We start from the raw sequence: 12,491 nt of genomic DNA, 5'->3' as shown, positions 1-12,491 counted from the left end.
ACACCCACAGAGGCGCTTGAAATAGCACTCAGTGTTACGCCAATAGGCTTGGCCGTGATAAAATCAGCCAATACCACGGCATACCGCCTGAAATGTCAGGGTGAATGGAGAAACACAGGACTGGGACACACCAGGCTAGGTCTTCTCCAAAAGTAGCCTATTGAAGGAATACAAGACAGAACTACAAGAAAGTATCAACTGGTAAAACATTTTAAATTATGGATACTGTTACGTCTCGTGGGGTCGCGGCTGCGAAAATTTGAATGCAGAGCTCGGCTTTTTCCACGAGACACGATCGCTATTACGGGTACGCGAATCTATGCGATTCTCCCCGGGGATACCCGCGATCTGAGGTTATTCGCGCTGGAACTGAGGTGATCGGATTAATGCGTGGGACCTACCTGTGACTCTACTGTAATAAAGATAGCTTCGTCGATTGCTCTATGCGAAACGTCGTTGGGGTTGCGTAAGTAATCTTCGTACGTAAACTGACAAAGCTCGCACAAATCACCGATTCGCGTGAGGGTAAGTCGGAAGTTGCAGACTCCGCAATTTATTCCGATAGGTGTTCCACCTATGATTAGAGTATGCTTCGGAATCCTTGTCCAAAGTAATTTCGAGACTCTAGGTAAGGTGGAGTAGCATGAAATGCAGAGAGCTGCCTTAGTCTCAAAATGGATGTACCCGACACCAACTTGGCAATAGAATAAGGGATCAAACGGTACAAAGAGATTAACTTCTGGAGGAGGAGTTATACCTCTAAGGGTGAGTGGGCACATTTGTGTTTGTTGCGTAATCGAATTGATAATGCGTCATTCGCTCGTAGATCTTCGGTGAACCCGGCAGTTATCGAGAAGTTAGTAGTCGTCGGCAAAACCGTCGGTAATTGTTCAGTAAAACACTGGTAAGGTGCCAGTAAGGTGTCGATAACCCGTTGGTAAAAGAACGTTCGTCGGTATATGGTTGGTAATGTCGGTATAAGAACGTATGTTGGTATATAGTCGGTAATGTCGGTAAAAGAACGTATGTCGGTATATTGTCGATAACGTCGGTAAAAGAACGTATGTCGGTATATCGTCGGTAATGTCGGTAAAAGAACGTATGTTGGTATATTGTCGATAACGTCGGTAAAAGAACGTATGTCGGTATATCGTCGGTAATGTTGGTAAATCGATAGTGTTCTCAATTGATTATTGTTTAAATGACTACTTTGTTGTACGGATTTACGAAGTTATTTCTTGAGACACAAGATTTTTAAGAGATTGAACTATTTGCGTTTTTCCGTGTTAGAATTCCGAGGGTGGCACCGCATGTGGTGGTCGACCCTAGTTTTATAGCCCGACCTTTTTTTTATAGCTTTCGCAGTGACGATGGAAAAGAGGAAAAATGCGTCGGAGATTTTTCTAGAATGTTCTCTTCCACGTGGTAGAAGCGTCTCTGAATTTGCTAACACGCGCGATTCCTTAGGTTAACGTGAATTTCACTTACCTTTAGTAGCATTTTCTTGATCGTGTCGGTTCGTACTTGGAGGTAGTGCGTGCGGCGAGGGTCGTTCACTGGGATGTTTGGCGGCGGCAGGCGTCGTGGTTGGAACGTTATTGGTATGCACTTCCACTGTAGGAGTTCGTCGTTGTTATTATTTTTAATGTTGAAAATGTTCTCGTATTCAGGATCGGCCTGATACTCCACTCCGAGGAATTGAGAATATTCCTCGGTCGCTGATTCGCGATAAAGTCGGTTTAGTTTTCGTAATTGATTCTTCCTTCCTGCGCGTCGCGTCTTAGGCATATTGAATTTGATGCATCCTCTGAATGATTACTCAAATAAGGAGGGTTGATATGCGGCGGACCTCACTATCAATTCCTTATTTTGGCAAATGCTGAGAATGTTAATTCTGACTGTGATGAGCGGTAGTCCGCTCCAAACACAGTTTGAATTATTCTGAATTCAAACGCCGTATGACAAATTTAAACGCTATCGTATTTTATCACGGGAGTGGAAGTTTTGAAGAATACTGAACACTAGTTTTCACACATGAATACACTGATTTATTCGTATAGTAGTACAAAATTCGAGACTAAAACTTAGAATTAGAATTTAGATTTAGACTTAGAATTTAGAGTTAGAATATTATACTTAGAGTTAGAATTTTAGAATTAGAGTTAGGATTTAGAATTTGGAATTAGAGTTAGAATTTAGGAGTGCGACTATACTGTTCGGTGTCGCGCAGAGAACTGCCAAAATTCGGGACTGCTCTGAGGTCCTTCGTTTCGGCGGCTCGGGCCTGCGGCGGCCTGGAGAGGGGGAACTCTCCGGAGTAGGGGCTCTCACCGTGGTGGGAGATCCTTAGGCGCTACGAAGCGCCACGCTTAGTTTCTAGGCGGAGTTAAGCGTCATGGCCGGCTTTGGCGCGCTTTTCAAATAGCGTTTAAGGAACTTGGAGTAAACGAAAAAATTAATACGGCCGGACGTGACACCTCCCCCCTTAAAATAAAAATGTTGGAATTTAATGTTCCAACATTTTGGACTTAGTTTTCTATGCGCTACGATTAGGTTCTTAACTTAACATTGATTATGTAAATATTTATTTAGTTCGCCGTAATCTTTCATTGGGGGAACACTCGTAGGGTGAGTTTTTGCACACACTTTGCCACTGTCTGATTCGTTAATCGAAGGGGTTTGTTGTGTGGGCAGGGTTAAGGGTGTTTCTTCTTCGTTCGTTGGAGGGGGTTTCAGGTGTAGCAGTTCTCGTCCGTTGTCCTGTTCTCCGTCCGCTGATCTACCAAGGTGTAGGAGGACGTTGGTCACCGAGGTCCAAATGGCTCCGAGTAGATGTAGACTCCATCCGTACACCGAGTGGAGTGCGTACCCATGGATCAGGGTGTCGATTATTAATTTTATCAACCGTTCGGTAACGAAGATGCGAAGTACTCCGGCGCTGGCGGATCCGAAACTTATAAATCCTTTCCATAGCCTGGCTCCGGTATTTTCCGCTATTCGGTCGAGAGATTTCTCGTCTAATAAATTCAGCAAGGAGAAACTGCCTGTAGGAATTTCCTGTCCCATTGCTCCCCTGGCGATTGTGTGGAGCATGGAGGGTTTTTCCACCGGGAACATGATATGGTCGCGAAGACGATCAAGATCTTCGTTCGTATAGATACCACTGGAAGCGAGTGAATCCGGGCTTACGTACTTCCATGAGGGTTTGGTTAGAGGCCTGATAGTAGGCGGTGCCACCGATTCCACGGGTTTCGGTGTTAGTCTATACCAGGTGTTGTGTATTTGGTATAGAGTTGGTAATAGTTCATTGCAATCCCTCGATGTTCCGGCTTTAGTAAGTATCTTCGATCTTGGTAAGAGGAAGAGTGACTTATTTTGATGAGTGACGGGGAGTTCGTTGTAGCACTCCTCGGTAGGTCGTAGGCGGCATTTGACAGGTATACATTTGATGAGGTGTATAACTTCACCTGCAGTTATGGCGGTATAACCTGGAGACTTCATTATTCGATGCGCCATTTCGTCAGGTGCTATGCTTGCTAGAGAAAGTGCGTTGAGGAGGATCTGCCTTTCCAGTGCACATTTTTGCTCCATAATATCCTTGTATAGTTGGGTCAGCTGGGTTTTCAGGTGTTTCTCGACGTATATAAATTTTGAATTCACATATGTGAAGATGTCGAGGTTGTCGATTCTGACCTTGGAACGGCTTTTGAATGTCCGTTCGGGCCTCGTTTCGAGGATACACAGCTTGGGATGTTCCGTTCGCCAAAGGTTGTATCCGCATACGTTGGTCTCGGTTGTCCTTGCTAATGCGAAGGTTGTGTCACGCGCCGTGACTGTATAAATCGTTGGCGCTTCCTCTTGGGGAGTGCTGGGCGACAATAGATATGCTATTCCTTCGTAGAGAACATCGTATCGTCCAAAGTGACAGTTGTCAATTGGCAGGATTGTCCAGAAAGTGGAGGCGCCGTCGGCATCAATGCATTCGCCTGTCGTTACGGGACAGCGAGTGCCGGATGGAAGTATCACTTCATTGTTATTGTATCCAACGGGCAGCTCCAATTGTCGTATCGTGATTCGTACTGAGGCTTGCACGTTCACGTCGTCCCATGAGCCGTATGCGTCGCTGAACTGGGTGCCGCTGCATTTTCCGTCTGTCTTAACTGATCCTGCGAGTGTCATTGCTCTTAGGTTTGTTGCATTTGGCTTAATCCCAGTAATGTGCTGGTTAACTCCTAAAGATATGGTCCCAGTTTCGTGCAATTTTCGGCGTGTATCTGCCGATATTTCGTGGATATACTCCTGTCTTCCGTTCTGCACCGCTGCTATATGAGAGTGCATTCCGCAGTAAAATATAGTCCGGTCTATTTCAATTTTGCATTGGTAGGCAGGAGTATGCACGAATTCACTGAGTTGGAGTAGTTGTATATAGACTTCCTCCTTCTTAGGTTCGATGCTGTTGGTTTTACACTCTTCGATATCTAAGAGGGAGAGTGTTGTGATGTTCAGGCCCCGTCCTCCACAGTCGTATCCGATTAGTCCGCTGGATAGTGGGGCCAGGAAGGCCATGCCCAGGATAATTGCGAGAGTCCTCATCTTAGCGTGGTTGGTTGATTACTGGCCCGTCCTCCGTTGGGGCGTCCGAGATATATTCGTCTTCGGAGTGGGGGTCTTCAAGGGTGGGGGCTTGATGTGGTGAGGGCTTTAACTTGTCCATATGTACGGTTTTAGTCTTACTATTGCTTATAGCTAACTTAACGTTATTTTTACCTAGTATCTTTATTATCCTATACGGACCCTGTATATTGGTCTCCTAATTTCCCTTTGTTAGGTTCCTTAAGTAAATAAACGCTATTGTTAATCTTAAATTTACGCGTATTGATTTTCTTATCGTAGTATTTCTTACTTCTATTCTTAGCATTATTTAAGTTTTCGCGTGCGGCTGTTTGGGAATCGCGCAATTTGTTGTATAGTGTGGTTAAATATTGTGTATAGCATTCGTTAGTCATGCTTTCGATGTCCGGGTCGCTCGAGGGGACCCGCGCGATTTTCCCGAAAATGAGTTCGTACGGAGTGTATTTTGTACCCTCATGTACGCTCGTATTATACGAAAACGATGCTAGTTTTAAAATTTGATCCCATTCACTATTTTTATCAACAAATTGCTACAAATATTCCCAGAGTACCTGGTGTGATCGTTCTACCGATCCGTTCGCTTGTGGTCTGTACGCTGTGGTCTTACATTGCTTGATTTTAAATTTTCGGGCTACTGTCCTCATGAGGCTGTTTATAAAGTGTGAGCCCTGGTCGGTGAGGATCGCTTTTGGCGCGCCGAATGTACAAATAAGGTCGTTAGTAAATGCTTCTGCTACTTGTATCGCTCCTGCTTGTCGGAGTGGGATCGCAAGGGAGTATTTGGTTAGCAGGTCCTGTATAGTTAGGATGTACGTATTGTTTTGTTTCGTGGTTGGGAGGGGACCCATTATATCCATGGAGACCTTTCCGAAGGCCGAATCAGGGGTCGGTTAGGATCATTGGTTGCTTAGTTTTTACGCGAACCAATTTCTTTAATTGACACGCGCGGCAGTTTTTGACGAAATTTTGGACATCAGTTTTTATACCGCTCCAAGTGTAGCGTTTTTTAATCCTATTGTAAGTTTTGGTGATGCCCTTGTGTCCTGCTACCGCGAAACAATGATTTTCGGCGAGAATTTGTTCCCTTTGGTCCTTCCCGGGGACCATTATGTCGTTCGTACAAATAAATATTCTTATGTCGATTTCGTCTAGTATTTTAATTAAGAGGTTATATATCGTATTCCAATCTACATTGTCAACGTTGCCTTTACTGATCGAGATCGATTGCAAGCCCAATTCTCGGATAACGTCTAGTAGCGAGTGTATTGCTTCTTTTATTATTTCCTTTTCGGTAACGCCGGAAATCCTCTCCTTTACCGCGAGTGAAATTACGCGTCGGGTGCCCTCGCGACTTACCCTTGCCCTGCCCAAAGCTGCATCTCTGGTCATCGGCAAGGAGTTCGCTACTTGCAATATTTGGGCTCCCTTGTCGATCGGTGTTCCTTGTTGCGTTATGAAAATGACAAGGTTATCTTTTCGGGTCGCGAAATTGTCCGGGATATTTATCACGCGGGGCCTCACGGCGGCCCGTGGAATGAAAGGACTGTTTACGTTTATGAATAACTCCTCGCTACTGGAACTGGAGTTGCTATCGGTTTCGTTTTCCGAGTCGCTGTCCTCGCTGGAACTAGGGGGCGAGTTTGTTTCCTCTGATTTCGAATTATCGGGGGTCGGTGAGGGACGCTGTTCGCCGCAATCCAGCTTGTTTGTGATTCGTGGAGTTTTTGCGCCTCGCTTCTTCTTGGCGGTGAATAGGGATTTATTGGAGTCGGACAATCTTTGTATTTGTGAGAGAGGGAGGACTCGTTCGACTTCGGGCATAGGGTCTGGGGTAGGATTTCGCGAGAGGGCGTCTGCATTGGTGTTTATTTTTCCTGCTTTGTATAATACCTCATACTCGTATTCTAATAGTTTTAGACGCCATCGGACAAGACGGGAAGATGGGTCTTTTACTGAATGTAGCCACACCAAAGGTTTGTGATCCGTGACCAATTTAAACTTCTTACCGTATATGTAAGGCCTGAAGAAGTTTACGCTGTAAACTATTGCTAATAGTTCCTTTTCTATAGTCGAATAGATTTCGCTCGGCCTTATTTAGTAACCTGGAGGTGTAGGCTATAGGGAGGTCTTTTCCAATCGGCCCTTGGCTCAGGACACCGCCTATTGCATATCCGGATGCGTCGGTAGTTATAACGAAAGGTTTCGTAAAATCCGGATACTGTAGTATTGGTTCTTTGCACAATGCATCGCGGAGGTGCGTAAAGGCTGTCTCCTGTTCCTTATGCCAAACAAAGGTCTCATACTTTTTCAGCAGATCGGTAAGCGGGCGCGCTATCTTCGAGAAATTAGGTATGAACCTCCGGTAGTATCCCGCTAGCCCGAGAAATTGCTTGATATTCTTCGGGTCTTTAGGGCGAGGAAAAACTCTGAACCGCGGTTATCCTTTTAGGATCGAGTTTCACTCCAGTTTCGCTTATGACATGTCCCAGGTACGTGACTTCTTTACGGAGGAACTCGCACTTGTCGGGCTGGAGTCGCAGTCCTGCCTTCCTAAGTCGTTCCGCCAATTTGTGGAACTTTATTTCGTGCTCTCGCAGTGAGCTAGAATATAATACGATATCGTCAAGGTACACAAATAGTTCGGCGCCTTGAAGTCCGGTGAGTACCTGGTCCATGAGTCTTTGGAATGTCGCGGGGGCGTTTTTGAGCCCAAACGGCATTCTCTTAAATTCGTAATGCCCGTACGGTGTGGAAAACGCCGTTTTATGGGCGTGTGCTTTATCCATTTTGATTTGATGGAAACCCGATGCTAAATCGAATACGCTAAAGTACTTCGCGCTTCCTAGTTGATCGAGGATTTCCACTATGTTCGGTAGGGGGTACGCGTCCCCGATCGTTTTTTCATTCAGCGCCCGATAATCTATTACCATGCGCCAGCGTTTGTTACCTTTCGAGTCCGGTTTCTTTGGCACGATCCACAAGGGGGAGTTGTACGGTGAAGTGGATGGTTGAATGACATCGTTCTCGATAAGTTCTTGTACTTGTTTATTAATTTCCTCCTTGTGCATCGGCGGAAATCGGTATTGTTTCGTGTGGACCGCTAATTCGTCGGTTGTCGGGATTGTGTGTGTAGTGACGTCTGTGGAGTGTAATTTATCGATGGGGAGACGGAACAAATCGTTGTAGACGTTTATGAGGTTATATACGTGTTTAGTCTCCTCCGCATTTAAGTGTTCAAGCCGCAGCAGTGTTTTTATTTCTTCGGGACGAGATTGTGTGTTTTGTCGGGTCAACGCTGCGACGTGTTGAGGTTTTATGTCGTTATGTTTTATGAGATTGGTCCCCAGATGCCCTAGGGTTAAGGGACCGTCCTCAGTGTTTATGTGACCCGTGCGTTGGAATTTTAGGTTAAAGAGGGTGCTTTTATGACCCTTGAGATAGGATGAAGGATCCTCGAGGTTCTGTGGACAAGATTTGGAAATTTTCTCGATCTCTTGTAATCTTACCCTAGGTAAGTACAATTCGTGGTCCTTGTCGCTTATGTTAACGACTTTCATATATACTGTGCCGTTACGATTAGTGACGATGGCATCTCCTAAGTAGATGTCTTCGTTCACATGAATTCGCGGAATATATCCTATGCTGACCTCGGGATTGCTGACTTGGAGCGAGACGGTGGCCCGCGATCTAGCCGGGATTTTTACCGTCTGAGCATCGTTAAAAGGGATTTGCGTTTGCTGCCACACGATGCAGCGCTTGGAATAATCTATCTTAGACGCGTCGCGTAAGAATTCGAATCCTAGGATTCCGCCTTGGGAAATTGGAAAGTCGTTTGGGACTAAGTGGAGGTCGATCCTGTGACCGAGGTATTTTATACTTGTCGCTCCGAGCGTTTCGATTTTATCGCTTGTAATTCCGCTAAGGAAAATAGTTATGCTTTTATCGATAACGCAATCGGGGCTTAGTTGGCCTTGTTTAACCAAGTTGGGTGCCGCGCCAGTATCTATCATGAAATTCGTGTTGCGTGCTAAACCGTCCGCGGCAATGGAAACGGTGGGCGCGTGCGAAAAATCGTTCGGAGTTAGCATGGCGATTCTGGTTTCTCCAGGGCTTGCTCCGCGTTTATTAGTCGTATTGGACGATCTGTTTCCCGAGACGTTCCCGCTCGAGCCTCGTCCCTGGGCCTCGAGGGGTGAGGGGAGTTTCCCTGACGTGAGTTATTGTATTGTCTTTTCCGGCACTCCTCTATTTCGTGTCCCGGATTTTTACAGTACCTACAGTATTTGTTGTTACTGGTTCGTTCGTGTCTATTGTTCTCGGGACCCCCTCGGTTGGCGTCTTCCGTTCTGTAAGTGTTTGTCGGTCTCTGTGACTGTGTACTATTATAGGCTTTTGGAAACGGCGCGTTACTGTGCCGTGTTTGTTCGACGCGCGGCGAGTACTCGGCTCGAGTCCATCTGTTGTTAGGAGATCGTTCCGTGTTTATTTTTATGGGCGTCGAGTGGGCTAAAGGCCTTTCATTCGGATATACGTTACATTCGTATGAACGGCGCGGAGTTTCCAATCTTTCATTGTCCTAGTTCCGATCTTTTCGCGAGAATTTTGACGTGTGAAAAAGCTAGAAACGAGTCGCGATAGTGTTCTTGTCTCAATTGTATCCTATAGGCGAGTGGCAAGCCCTCGCAGAAAGATCGTGCTGTTAAGGCGTCGATTTCGTTTACTGATCCGACGGATAGCATTCCTTGCGCTCGGCGTTCCGCGTCCGTTATAGAAGATCGCAAGTCTTTTACGCGGCTAATGAAATCAAGGATATGCTCGTTTGGTTTAAGGTAAATTGTGCTCAGCTCCCCATAATACTGGTCGATGGTTTTCGGAGATCCGAAGGCTCCATTCAGGAGGTCGGCAAGTTGAGTTATCGTTTCGCACTCTTCGTCTTCTACGGCGCATATAGCTCGCCCGCGTAACTTAGTAAGAAGTAGGCGGGTTAGGTTTCGCTCGGACGATGGTGGGAATATTTCTTTAGCGCGTCTACATGCTCGTATAAATTGAGAGAGGGGGATATTTCGACCGTCGAATGGCGGGATAGTCTCAAGTGCTTCCCTGAAAGACACCCTTGGACTATCATAATTGGTTCCGTGTTGGAATGCGGGAGACGCCTGTTCGTCGAGAAAGCGTCCCGCGGTGCTGGGAATATATTGCGTAGGTATCGTATTGTTCCCGCGCATGGAGTTTATCTCCTGGCGTAATCGTTCGATTTCTTGGAGCATATGATCGCTTAAGTCGGGTTTTTTCGGTTGCTACCATTGTGATGGAGTTCAAACGTTTTTCCATCTCCGTTTCTTTACTCACGAGGTTACTGCGGATGATTTCGAGGTCTTCTTCCGAAGCCCGTTTTTCGCGTTCGAACGTTTCTTTCTGCTGTTGAAGCATCTCGGATTGTTCGCGTAACCGTGCTTCCTTGGCATGTAATTGAGCGCGAAGTTCGTCTATTTCTACTTCAGTGAGCTTTTTCGTACCCGATTTCCCTCGTGTTTCCATCGCAAATATTAACTCGTATCCCACCGCTGTCACCAAATTTTGTTACGTCTCGTGGGGTCGCGGCTGCGAAAATTTGAATGCAGAGCTCGGCTTTTTCCACGAGACACGATCGCTATTACGGATACGCGAATCTATGCGATTCTCCCCGGGGATACCCGCGATCTGAGGTTATTCGCGTTGGAACCGAGGTGATCGGATTATTGCGTGGGACCTATCTGTGACTCTACTGTAATAAAGATAGCTTCGTCGATTGCTCTATGCGAAACGTCGTTGGGGTTGCGTAAGTAATCTTCGTACGTAAACTGACAAAGCTTGCACAAATCACCGATTCGCGTGAGGGTAAGTCGGAAGTTGCAGACTCCGCAATTTATTCCGATAGGTGTTCCGCCTATGATTAGAGTATGCTTCCGAATCCTTGTCCAAAGTAATTTCGAGACTCTAGGTAAGGTGGAGTAGCATGAAATGCAGAGAGCTGCCTTAGTCTCAATATGGATGTACCCGACACCAACTTGGCAATAGAATAAGGGTTCAAACGGTACAAAGAGATTAACTTCTGGAGGAGGAGTTATACCTCTAAGGGTGAGTGGGCACATTTGTGTTTGTTGCGTAATCGAATTGATAATGCGTCATTCGCTCGTAGATCTTCGGTGAACCCGGCAGTTATCGAGAAGTTAGTAGTCGTCGGCAAAACCGTCGGTAATTGTTCAGTAAAACACTGGTAAGGTGCCAGTAAGGTGTCGATAACCCGTTGGTAAAAGAACGTTCGTCGGTATATGGTTGGTAATGTCGGTATAAGAACGTATGTTGGTATATAGTCGGTAATGTCGGTAAAAGAACGTATGTCGGTATATTGTCGATAACGTCGGTAAAAGAACGTATGTCGGTATATCGTCGGTAATGTCGGTAAAAGAACGTATGTTGGTATATTGTCGATAACGTCGGTAAAAGAACGTATGTCGGTATATCGTCGGTAATGTTGGTAAATCGAAAGTGTTCTCAATTGATTATTGTTTAAATGACTACTTTGTTGTACGGATTTACGAAGTTATTTCTTGAGACACAAGATTTTTAAGATATTGAACTATTTGCGTTTTTCCGTGTTAGAATTCCGAGGGTGGCACCGCATGTAGTGGTCGACCCTAGTTTTATAGCCCGACCTTTTTTTTATAGTTTCCGCAGTGACGATGGAAAAGAGGAAAAATGCGTCGGAGATTTTTCTAGAATGTTCTCTTCCACGTGGTAGAAGCGTCTCTGAATTTGCTAACACGCGCGATTCCTTAGGTTAACGTGAATTTCACTTACCTTTAGTAGCACTTTCTTGATCGTGTCGGCTCTTACTTGGAGGTAGTGCGTGCGGCGAGGGTCGTTCACTGGGATGTTTGGCGGCGGCAGGCGTCGTGGTTGGAACGTTATTGGTATGCACTTCCACTGTAGGGGTTTGTCGTTGTTATTATTTTTAATGTTGAAAATGTTCTCGGATTCAGGATCGGCCTGATACTCCACTCCGAGGAATTGAGAATATTCCTCGGTCGCTGATTCGCGATAAAGTCGGTTTAGTTTTCGTAATTGATTCTTCCTTCCTGCGCGTCGCGTCTTAGGCATATTGAATTTGATGCATCCTCTGAATGATTACTCAAATAAGGAGGGTTGATATGCGGCGGACCTCACTATCAATTCCTTATTTTGACAAATGCTGAGAATGTTAATTCTGACTGTGATGAGCGGTGGTCCGCTCCAAACACAGTTTGAATTATTCTGAATTCAAACGCCGTATGACAAATTTAAACGCTATCGTATTTTATCACGGGAGTGGAAGTTTTGAAGAATACTGAACACTAGTTTTCACACATGAATACACTGATTTATTCGTATAGTAGTACAAAATTCGAGACTAAAACTTGGAATTAGAATTTAGATTTAGACTTAGAATTTAGAGTTAGAATATTATACTTAGAGTTAGAATTTTAGAATTAGAGTTAGGATTTAGAATTTGGACTTAGAGTTAGAATTTAGGAGTGCGACTATACTGTTCGGTGTTGCGCAGAGAACTGCCGAAATTCGGGACTGCTCTGAGGTCCTTCGTTTCGGCGGCTCGGGCCTGCGGCGGCCTGGAGAGGGGGACTCTCCGGAGTAGGGGCTCTCACCGTGGTGGGAGATCCTTAGGCGCTACGAAGCGCCACGCTTAGTTTCTAGGCGGAGTTAAGCGTCATGGCCGGCTTTGGCGCGCTTTTCAAATAGCGTTTAAGGAACTTGGAGTAAACGAAAAAATTTATACGGCCGGACGTGACACATAATCTGCAGCGACGCGATGCAGAGCGTTT

At 45.6% G+C, this 12,491-nt stretch overlaps 1 protein-coding gene across 1 annotated transcript; it reads right to left on the bottom strand.

The window, feature by feature from the left end:
- Positions 1-2,489: 2,489 nt before the first annotated feature.
- On the bottom strand, positions 2,490-3,818 carry LOC146722684 (uncharacterized). The gene has a single exon (XM_085484016.1). The coding sequence runs from the start codon at positions 3,589-3,591 to the stop codon at positions 2,563-2,565; it is 1,029 nt and encodes a 342-aa protein (XP_085340142.1). The 5' UTR covers positions 3,592-3,818; the 3' UTR covers positions 2,490-2,562.
- Positions 3,819-12,491: the final 8,673 nt, after the last annotated feature.

This window comes from Nylanderia fulva, unplaced genomic scaffold, assembly GCF_048542155.1.
Source record: "Nylanderia fulva isolate GAGA-0341 unplaced genomic scaffold, ASM4854215v1 Scaffold288, whole genome shotgun sequence".
In the NCBI taxonomy this organism is placed as follows: Eukaryota; Metazoa; Arthropoda; class Insecta; order Hymenoptera; family Formicidae; genus Nylanderia; species Nylanderia fulva.
The sequence above is the reverse complement of the archived record's forward strand: the minus strand, read 5'-3'. Positions and strand labels throughout refer to the sequence as shown.

Excerpts from the sequence above, each read along its gene's own strand:
- LOC146722684 (XM_085484016.1), bottom strand. The coding sequence starts at position 3,591 with ATGGAGCAAAAATGTGCACTGGAAAGGCAGATCCTCCTCAACGCACTT.